Source organism: Gadus macrocephalus, chromosome 1, assembly GCF_031168955.1.
Source record: "Gadus macrocephalus chromosome 1, ASM3116895v1".
Lineage (NCBI taxonomy): Eukaryota > Metazoa > Chordata > Actinopteri > Gadiformes > Gadidae > Gadus > Gadus macrocephalus.
Window position 1 is genome coordinate 23,508,312 of NC_082382.1, and position 10,928 is coordinate 23,519,239.

Here is a 10,928-nt window from a genome sequence, read left to right on the forward strand (position 1 = left end):
CTTTGGATAGAAGCGTCTACTAAATGCCCTGAATACAAATGCACTATATAACGATTTACAAAACTTATTTTGTAATTAACATATTTTACAGAGTATTTGAAATTACTCCACGTCTCTTAATTCAGCGAGATTAGGACTGTAAAGTATGTAAAAAGACCTCACCCTAAAGATGATGTCCCCCCCCCCCCCCGACCAGAGAGACACCCTGGAGGCCTGTGAGGGGGCGGGGCCTGAGGGGGCGGAGTCTGAGCAGGGCATGTACGCCGCCCTGACCTCGCAGCACCTCTTCAAGCTGCTGGACTGCCTGCTGGAGTCCCACACCTTCGCCAAGGACTTCAACTCCAACAACGAGCAGAGGACGGCACTCTGGAGGGCCGGTCAGTGTTCACAAGACCCCCGGGACCGCTCTCTCTACGGTCTCTCTACCATGTGTCTCTCTCTCTCTCTCTACCGTCTGTCTCTCTACCATGTGTCTCTCTCTCTCTCTCTCTCTCTCTCTCTCTCTCTACCGTGTGTCTCTCTACTATCTGTCTCTCTCTCTATCTCTAGTGTCTCTTTGTCTCTTTCTCTACCGTCTCTTTCCCTACCCTCTCTACCGTCGCTCTACCATCTGTCTTTCTCTCTCTCTACTGTCTCTCTACCGTCTGTCTCGCTACCATCTGTCTCTCTCTCTTTACCGTCTCCTTCTCTACCGTCTCTTTCTACCATCTGTCTCTCTCTCTTTCTCTACCGTCTGTCTCTACCGTCTGTCTCTCTACCATCCCTCTCTCCCTCTACCTCTCTCTGCCTCTGTCTCTCTAACTCTCTACCGTCTCTTTCTACCATCTGTCTCTCTTTCTCTACCGTCTGTCTCTCGACCATCCCTCTCTCCCTCTACCTCTCTCTGCCTCTGTCTCTCTAACTCTGTCTCTCTAACTCTCTCTACCGTCCCTCTCTACCATCTGTCTCTCTCTCTCTGTCTCTACCGTCTCTTTCTCTACCGTCTCTCTCTACCATCTCTCTCTACCATCTTTCTCTACCCCTCTACCTCTTTCTGTCTCTCTCCACCTCTGTCTCTACCTCTCGGTCTCTCTCTACCACCCTAAAACCGCCTTAAACCATGTGCACTCTGTCAGAGAGCCATCGGTTCCCTAGCCCTAGGGGTCATAACCCGGACACGTTCCCCCCCCCCCCTGAGAGACCGCATGTCAGACACACGGTCGGTCACGGTGGTAACCCGGGTTACCACCAGCTCCTCCTCCTACTACACAGAGCTGCAGCGTGTAGTCTGTCCCACCTGAGGTCCCGTCTCTCTGCCGGTGTCCCCGCAGGCTTCAAGGGGAAGTCCAAGCCCAACCTGCTGAAGCAGGAGACCAGCAGCCTGGCCTGCAGCCTGAGGATCCTCTTCAGGATGTACTCTGACCCCCAGCTCACCCCCTCCTGGCCCCACATCCAGACGCGCCTGCTGCTGTGAGCCCCCCGCCCTCTGTGTCTGTGTGTGTGTGTGTGTGTGTGTGTGTGTGTGTGTGTGTGTGTGTGTGTGTGTGTGTGTGTGTGTGTGTGTGTGTGTGTGTGTGTGTGTGTGTGTGTGTGTGTTGATAATGTGTGAAGAGATTGTATTGATAATGTGTGAAGAGATTGTATTGATAATGTGTGAAGAGATTGTATTGATAATGTGTGAAGAGATTGTATTGATAATGTGTGAAGATTGTATTGATAATGTGTGAAGATTGTATTGATAATGTGTGAAGATTGTATTGATAATGTGTGGAGAGATTGTATTGATAATGTGTGTGTGGAGAGTGTGTATTGATAATGTGTGTGTGGAGAGTGTGTATTGATAATGTGTGTGTGGAGAGTGTGTATTGATAATGTGTGTGTCTGTATGTGGAGAGTGTGTATTGCTAATGTGTGTGTCTGTGTGGAAGGTGTGTATTGATAATGTGTGTGTCTGTGTGCGGAGAGTGTGTATTGATAATGTGTGTGTCTGTGTGCGGAGAGTGTTTATTGATAATGTGTGTATGGACAGAGTGAATTGATAATGTGTGTATGGAGTGTGTATTCACAGTGTGTGTTTTGTGCGTCAGTGTGTGTGGCGAGGCCCTGTCCTACTTCATCAGCCTGACGTCAGAGAGCCACAGAGAGGCCTGGACCAGCCTGCTGATGCTGCTACTGACCAGGACTCTGAGGCTACCGGACAACAAGGTACACAGAGAGACACACACACAGACAGAGAGAGACACACACACACACACACACACACACACACACACACACACACACACACACACACACACACACACACACACACACACACACACACACACACACACACACACACACACACACACACACACACACACACACACACGGAGACACACACACACACACACGGAGACACACACACACACACACAGAGACACGCACACAGAGATACGCACACACACACACACAGAGAGACACAGAGACACACACACACGCACACACACACACACAACCTTATCCTAACACACACCTCACCTAACTAAAGCACACACACCTACTTTACCTAACCTAAAGGCCGACCTCTCTACCTACCGATAACACACACCTACGAGACGCTGACCTTTGGTAAAGGTCGCGTGGGCGTCATGACGATCACTTACTCTGACGGGGCTTTTACAAGATATAACAAGATGTATAGGTATACCTCACAGACTAGGTAGTGCTAGTTCACAGACTAGGTAGTGCTAGTTAACAGACGGTAGGCCTAGCGCTAGTTAACAGACTATGTAGGCCTAGCGCTAGTTAAGAGCATAGGTAGTTCTAGTACTATTCAACAGCATAGGTAGGCCTATTGTTTGTTAACAGCAGCTGTGTGTGTGTGTGTGTGTGTGTGTGTGTGTGTGTCTGTGTGTCCGTCTCTGTGTGTGTCTCCGTGTTTGTGTGTGTCCGTCTCTGTGTGTCTCCGTGTGTGTGTGTTCGTCCGTGTGTGTGTCCTTGTGTGTCTCCGTCCGTGTCTCCCTCCGTCCGTGTCTCCCTCCGTCCGTGTCTCCCTCCCTCCGTGTCTCCCTCCGTCCGTGTCTCCGCTGTGTCTCAGTTCGAGCCCCACGCGTGCTGCTACTACCCCCAGCTGTGTGACATGATGCAGTTCGACCTGATCCCCGAGCTGAGGGCCGTGCTGCGCCGCTTCTTCCTGCGCATCGGCTCCGTCTTCCACATCTCGGCACCCGAGGCCCGGGCCCTCACCCCCCCCACCCCCCCCTCCTAGGACCCCCCCTCCCCCAAACCCCGCCTGCTAGGGGACGGACCCCGGCCTGATGGGGGGGGCCCCGGAGACTCGGAGAGAGGCGGAGGAGGGCCGCCGTTAGGACACAGAGGAGGAGTGGTTAAATCACCCCTCCCACCCTCTCTCCCTCTCTTTCTCTCTCCCTCTCTCCCTCTCCCTCTCCTTCTGTTACCCCACCCTGTGCCGGACTGTGACGGGTGCAGGTGGAGAAGAGACTGTAGCTGTTCTACTCTGATCAGAACTCTTTGAAGTGCAATGTTTGCCTCACCCTCGCTCTCCCTTTCTCTCCCTCCTCCTCTCTCCCTACCTCCCTCTCTCCGTCTTCCCTTCCTCTCGCCCCCTTTCCCTCCATCGTCCCTCCCTCCCTCTCTGTTCCTCCCTCTCTCCCCTGCCTCCTATGGGAGAAGTGTTAAGTGATGTTTTGTTTTGGGTCTGAGGTTCTGATGCTTTGCGTGGACCAGGACCTGGACCTGTGTCTCAATGGGGGGGGGGATGAGGGGTTCACTGTGACCACATCACAACCCCCGCCAACCATCATCTCTAAAAGAACTTGATACTAAATCCTAATTTATTGATATTCCAAACGGTGGGTTTGATTTTGGGACTGGGTTTCGTTTTTGTTTGGTTAGTTTAGCCTGACTTGGTTTGACTTGGTGTGTTGTTGTGTGTGACCAAAGCAAAGAGATGTTTCTGTGTCTTCAGGGTGGATGACGCGTGTCGGGTGAATGCCGTGTTCTGGTGACCTCCTGTGTAGACATCTTGACACTACTGTGATCGAACTACCAATCAAACGCCTCAGTTGCTCTGCTCCTCACCGCCTCTTTCTGCTCCTCACCGCTCCTCTCCCGTTGGGTTCTGTTGGTTAGTTTACCCTAAGGCGCGGGGACATTTGGCGTGGTACTTGGTAATATTATGGGGTGTATCAGGAGGCCTTGGGGGGGGGGGGGGGGGGGGGACCGGCTGTTACCGTGGCAACCCGACGGGGGGTCTCGCCTCACCCAGCACCGCTTGGTTTCCATGACACACACACACACACACACACACACACACACACACACACACACACACACACACACACACACACACACACACACACACACACACACACACACACACACACACACACACACACACACACACACACACACACACACACACACACACGTGCGCCTCCAGCTCATAATACAAGCCGCCATGCAGAAGATTTTACGTATTTATTTTTTTTCGCTAAGTTTTGCTTTTATCCGTTCGGATCTTTCCGATGACGTCTCGTTCTTTTGTCACGTTCCCGTATGATTCCGGATCCAATCGCCGCAGCGCTCCTGCTAATGTATCGCCCCCCCCCCCCTCCTCGTGACCACGGGTCATCAGGCCTGGGCCCGCAATGCCTTAATGATGTCCAGGAGGGGCTCCATCCCCTTATTTTCTACGCCTGGTTTACACATCTGTGAGTCCCGTCTCTGTTCGCGCCAAACGACGCGCCATTTCTGTCTGATTCCGATGATTGTCAAAACGTCCCGTCCGTCGACCAAACCGTGGGGAAGCCCTCATCTTAAGCTTTTGGAGTTGATGCTGGTCTTTTTTTTAATATATATATAATTATTTAAAGTGCATATATCGTTTCTTTTTTTCTGAAGCATTCCTCCCCTCGGCTCTGGATGTGTACTTTTCTTCCCTGATGTTCGGGAATATATAAATATATATAAATACCGCATATGAAGAAACTGTACAATTTCCTGTAAAATACATAGAAATGAAAAAGTGCTATACTGTTATATACATAATATTGTGATGTAATCTTGAGAGCCTTTGGTGAAATAATCAATAAACCCTGACTTCTGATCGAGTTAACAGCTGTCAGTGTTCATGTATGGTATGAAAGTATGGCTTGATTCACCTGTTCAGAGTTCACCCAGTCGGCATAGCCTCCCCACTTAAAACACACACACACACACACCGCTGTTTTGCACTTATTGTATGTTATATGTCTTGGCACGTAATGTACATACTTATTGTATGTTGATCGTCCTTGCACTTAAAAATAGTACTTGGCATTTTGCGGCGTCTTTTCCTATCTTTGTTGTATACAGGGAACAAGTTGTTGTTTGGCACTTGGTTCTATGAACATCCTTACTGTACTGACGGCGATATATTTTTATTTTTATCCTGACAAATTTACAATTTGAGTAGTAGGTCGCTCAATTTAAATTAATTGTATTTGTGGGACAAATGTTGCGTCTGTACTTCCATCAGCGGCCGCAGCGCGGCGCTGTTCGGCAGCTCGCCCTCGGTGCGGAATAGGGTTTTAGGGTAACAAAGGTTGCCCATGGAGATCCGTGACATTCTTTGTTTCGGGAAGTCGGGATGTCAGCCTTGCATGCTGGGTAGTCCCATTATGGACGTCTACTGAAAATATTTATTTTAAAAAAAAAAAGCCATTGAAGAAGCAGGTGTCTGAACAGGGGAGGTGAGACTTGTTCACTGGAATCCGGCCTCACTTATTGAAAATGATATTTAAAAGATGATGAAAAATGTCATTATTTTGACCTGAGCTATGGTTAGATTTAAAAAAAATTAAACCAATCTAAACCCAACAAAATGTGACCAGTGAGGGCAAATGTAAAAGACGCAAACAAACCACATGCATGCTTTGTGTGTCGAAGGCAGCCATGCCAAAGGTTCAAACTAAGATGTTTTACAATCATTAGTCAATTATCCTTTTTAGACACTTGTATCCACACTCCACAGATACATCATCAATGAGCAGGCAAGGCTTCATAAGATCAGACGCTCCCAAACAGTAGTCAGTGGTGACACCCAGAATCGAACCCGCAACCCCCGGGCTGGGAGTCCGGCGCCCTCACCACTCGACTACCCTCTGCTGGTGGGCGGGTCATTGGGAGCGCTTCCGCCCTGTTCCTTCCTCCTCGCAGGGCCAGTAGCCGGGAATCGCTACCGCTGGACGTGGTTCCTGAAGGGTCCGAGGGGCTACCAGACATGGTGGATTTAGGACCCCGCTACAAGTAAGAACCTCTCCCGGTCTCCGGCGCCTTGGTTTGTTGGTTGCGCGATGCGGAAGGTCGGTACCCGGCGGCTCGCCAGCCAAGGCAACAATGGGACCTTCGATAACCGTCCTTCGGTAACCGCTCGGATCCTCAATTTTCGGAAGGGATTTGACGATTGAATGCAATTCATATCGTATCTTCGTTATCACTATATATGAATATAATTTTCTTTTATATACCGTTGTGAGGGGTTGATTCGCGAGCGTGTCTAAGAAGCGGTATTAAAGCCGCGTCCCGACCAACTGACAGCCATGGTCCTCTCGCCGCCATTCTGACGGCGGAAGGCTCTACAGTTAACACAGCTACACCAAAGACTGTTTAGGACAGTGTGTGAGTCTTGTTTGGGCGTTCAACGGGGGCTGTGCACCGGTGGAAGGGTTTTTCTACGTGTCGTATCGGTGGGGGACGGGCGATCTCCGTTACGTAACCGGAGTAGGAGGCGGGAGGCGAGACCTAGGCGTAACCGGAGGAGGCGGGACCTAGCCTGACCGGGGGAGGCGGGACCGATTTTCCAGCCTGGCTAGTTTCCAGCATTTTCAGATTCAGCAGTACAGCAGCAGCTCGTGTCGACACAGATCTGGGACTTTACGGACAGGACAGGCACCCTAGGATATCAGTTTGTGTTGCTTTCGCCGTGCTTTGGTAAGATAACCTCCCTCTATTCTCCCCGTAGGACGGTAGACACTGCGTGGCGCTCCGTGGAGACTATTGTCATCGCTGACCGTGGAGTTAACACGTGTGTGTGTGTTCGGGATAAGAGTCGAGTGGAGGTGGGAGTACCTTCCAGATCTTTCTGGACCCCCCCCCCCTGACTGGTCGTGGTTGCCTAGGTGACGGGGCTCTGGGCCGTGTCGATCACTAGCAACTCGTCCCGCGAACTCAGATTAATTACATGATGGGGGGGCTGTCCCACAAAGGGACCACACTTATCACACCGCCGAGAAGTGTTGGGATTCCTAGAGGGTCGTTAGTGTGTTTACGTGTGTCATTGTTTGTGTCATTTAGTGTATGTATGTGTGAATGTTTGTTGGTTTGCGTGTCTGTTAGTGCGTGTGTCGGTTACTGCGTATGTGTGTGTGTGTGTATTGGTACGTATGTGTGTTGGTCAGTGTGTGTGTGTGTTGGTTGTGTAGTACCAGGGGACGCTCTGACCACGGACACGTGGTCAGAGCCGTGGTTCCAACATGTGGCTGTTGTAAACATCACGTTTACGGGTCCTCTAGTTTGGACCGATAGCCTGTCGGACCCTAAACGTGAAAGCAAGAAAGAAAAGATGAGTTTAGCGACGGGTTGCGACTTTCATATAAATAACGATGATGTATTTTATATCACGTGAATTATGCATTTGCGTGGAGTTTCCAGGCTGTCATACATAGGTGCTTATTTTATTACGCCCACGACGCCTTTTTCATAATAAAGGTCAGTTCAGTTGAACCCCACGCACGAAAGCACACGCACACCCACACACCTTTCACCTGCGTATGTGTTTAAGCTTCCCTTTGTGGTGTGTGTGTGTGTGTGTGTGTGTGTGTGTGTGTGTGTGTCGGTGTCAGAGAAGTTCTGTGTCAGAGATGGGAGTTTGGCGTGCGCGGGATGTTAATGATAGTATTGTAATGAGTACAATGACAGGAATGTATTGAACGTCAGGTATGGGAGGTTGTGTTTGAAGGTTTGGTGCGGATTAAGCATGTCCTCCATGTGTTGCATTGTGTGTCGCTGTGCTTGTATCTGTGGTTTACTGCTTGCTGTTCACAATACATGTTAGGCTGTTGATGCTAGCAGCATTTATCAAGAGCCACGTCTTATGGTGGCGTTGTGTGTGTCTTTTTATGGGTTATACTTATTTATGACTTAGCAGAACATAAAATGTGTCCGAGTCGGTTCCATTAATGTATAATATCGCCGAGATATGAATATTAAACGCGCCTTGTGTTTATTTATGTTTAATATTCAGTCATAAGGAGTTGAGACCCCTTTGTTTGGAGAGGGGGGGGGGGGGGAGATTGTCTGGAGGTACAAGATAACCCCCAAGATGACGGGGTGAAGTCCACACACACACACACACACACACACACACACACACACACACACACACTATGGTCTAGTTACTCCTGGCCATCTGCTCTATATGTAACTGTCCAATTAAAGAGACAAACTCTGACCCCAACTGTCCACATTTGTACAGTACACACACTCAAGCACACACACACACACGATGTATACTGACCTACTCCTAAAGTGTTTTCATTGGTTCTCAACACCGTGACCTTCTGTCTCCGCAGGCCGTGAGCTGATTGGTCGGCTCCGTGTCGGTCGACGCCCACCCCACCTCGTCTCTCGTGTGAGGAGGATACCAGCAGGGGTCTACCATGTTGGTTTGACCCCCCCATTCCCCACACAGCGAGTCAGTACCCCCAGCTCCAGGACCCCCCCCCCCTTCGTCGGACCGCGACCATGGCGCAACTGGACCCCGCCCGCCCCTTGGTGTCCCAGAACCGCGAGCTGGTGCTGTTCTACATCACGCACAAGCTGGCCCAGAAGAACTTCCCCCTCAACCACCTCACACTGGCGGCCACGCCCCCAAACCGGACTGAGGTGGGCGGGGCCGCACCGGGCCCCGCCCGCGTCCCCGCGCCGCACGCCAACGGCACGCCGAACGGCACCACCGCCGCCGCCACGCCCCCCCCATCGCCCCCGCCCGCCGCGTCTCCGCCCCGGCGCCAGTCGTCCGCGGAGACGGCCGCCATGGCGGCGGCGAAGGAGGCGCTGCGGGACACGGCGGGCGAGTTCGAGCTGCGCTTCACGCGGGCCTTCAGCGACCTCTCCTCCCAGCTGCACATCACGCCGGCCACCGCCTACCAGAGCTTCGAGAGCGTCATGGACGAGGTGTTCCGCGACGGCGTCAACTGGGGCCGCGTGGTGGGCCTGTTTGCCTTCGGCGGCGCCCTGTGCGTGGAGTGCGTGGAGAAGGAGATGAGCTCCCTGGTCGGGCGCATCGCCGAGTGGATGACGGTGTACCTGGACGTGCACATCCAGCCCTGGATCCAGGCACAGGGGGGATGGGTGAGTGTCACCGATCACGTACACACAGAGCTCACGCAGAGAGCCGTGCGGCCGGGGAGATTAACTGGCTTTACTGGTCCGAACGCATCACTGCGGCGCTCGCCGTCGCTCTGTGACTCTCGCTCTCGGCCTCTGTATCTGTATCTCTGTATCTATGTCTCACTGTGCCCTCACTCTGTGTCTCTGTATCTATGTCTCACTCTCTGTATCTCTCACTCTGTCTCTGGATCTCTGTCCCATTCTCTCTCTGTATCTCTCACTATGTCTCTCTGTATCTCTCACTCTGTCTCTCTGTCTCTCACCCTCTTTCTCTGTATCTCTGCGTCTTTTTCTCTGTCTATCCGTCTGTCTTTCTCTCATTTCATATTCAAATTCAATTCAAAGGGCTTTACCGGTTTGGGAAACAGAAATGACCAAAGGTCAAATAAGCTGTTAAGACATAAGACATTTAAATAGTCAAAAACCCATCAATAAAAAATCAATAACTAGACTTGAAAAGGCGGTTCAATATAGCAGGAAGAGCATCCTGCCTGGGCATGCCTACGGCAGATAGTGTGGGTCTGTGTATTTATGTGCGTGTCTCCGTGCGTTTATATATAGGTATTTATATGCGTGTGTCTATGTCTATATATCTGTATGCCTGTGTCTATGTCTATATGTGTGTGTCTGTCTATCCATATGTGTGCATTGAGGTCAATTCCTTTGTGACGTTGGGGGAGCAGGGAGGGGAGGGGCTGTTTATGTCGGCCTGGGTCGGAGGTCGATCCTGTCCTCTGATTGGACTAGGCTATCAGAGGGCCAGCCCCTATTGGTCACAGGACAGCAGCAGTGTTGTTTTCCATCGTCGGGCTGACATGGAGGGTTGTGTTTGACTGCAATGCGTACCCCACTCCGAGACCAAAGATGGCGGACGGAATAAAACATATTCTATCTTATAATATGCAGATGATCCCTCCGGTTGGGAAAAGGTTGATATCTTCACAGCGTGGTTGACGGCGGCAGCGTCAGGGTATGACTGATGTGTGTGTGAATGTGATCATGAATGTGTGTGTGAATGCTGTTATTGTAAAGCATAGAGCATACGCCTCAAATCTAGGATCGACTTTTTCCTCGCTTCATATTTGCTTTCGGGCCACCCATGTATGCAAGCAGATAATTGGCCATTAACTAAATCGAATCTAGCTCCGCCCATTAAAGTTGAAGCATCAGCAAAGCGTCATTTCCATGCAGTCCATTTACCATATATAGTTCATGGTACAGTCCACCACTATGAGCACATCGGCCTCAAACCACTTCTGTTCTCAGAAGGCGCGGGCCCCAAACGGGTTCCCAGAAACACGAGCACTCTGACGCGGCTGGGCTGGGCTGTCGGTAGCACCTATTAGATCATGGGAAATATATAAAGTCATTACACTGAATTACCTAGGCAACGCACGCACACACACACCAAACTAGGGCTCGGCTATTAATCTAATATTGGCGTCAAACGATTACAAAATTAACATGTTTTATTTAATGTCTTATAGAAAGGGCAGAACAGCTGGATACATATC

The 10,928-nt window shown here is 50.8% G+C and overlaps 2 protein-coding genes across 3 annotated transcripts in view; both read left to right on the forward strand.

The window, feature by feature from the left end:
- The window catches only part of arfgef2 (ADP-ribosylation factor guanine nucleotide-exchange factor 2 (brefeldin A-inhibited)), a 41,602-nt gene extending 36,504 nt beyond the window's left edge, over window positions 1-5,098 (forward strand). The window contains exons 35-38 of the mRNA XM_060053110.1: window positions 197-377; window positions 1,311-1,449; window positions 2,067-2,184; window positions 3,059-5,098. Of these exons, the coding sequence (XP_059909093.1) occupies window positions 197-377; window positions 1,311-1,449; window positions 2,067-2,184; window positions 3,059-3,229 (609 nt within the window). The 3' untranslated portion in view covers window positions 3,230-5,098. The remainder of the gene's footprint in view (window positions 1-196; window positions 378-1,310; window positions 1,450-2,066; window positions 2,185-3,058) is intronic.
- A 1,210-nt stretch (window positions 5,099-6,308) lies between these two features.
- The window catches only part of bcl2l1 (BCL2 like 1), a 17,854-nt gene continuing 13,234 nt past the window's right edge, over window positions 6,309-10,928 (forward strand). For both annotated transcript variants that reach the window (XR_009525958.1, XM_060053123.1), the window contains exons 1-2: window positions 6,309-6,954; window positions 8,595-9,375. Coding sequence is in view for 1 of the 2 variants with exons in the window: in XM_060053123.1 (XP_059909106.1) it covers window positions 8,767-9,375 (609 nt within the window). In the remaining variant the exon portion in view is untranslated. The remainder of the gene's footprint in view (window positions 6,955-8,594; window positions 9,376-10,928) is intronic.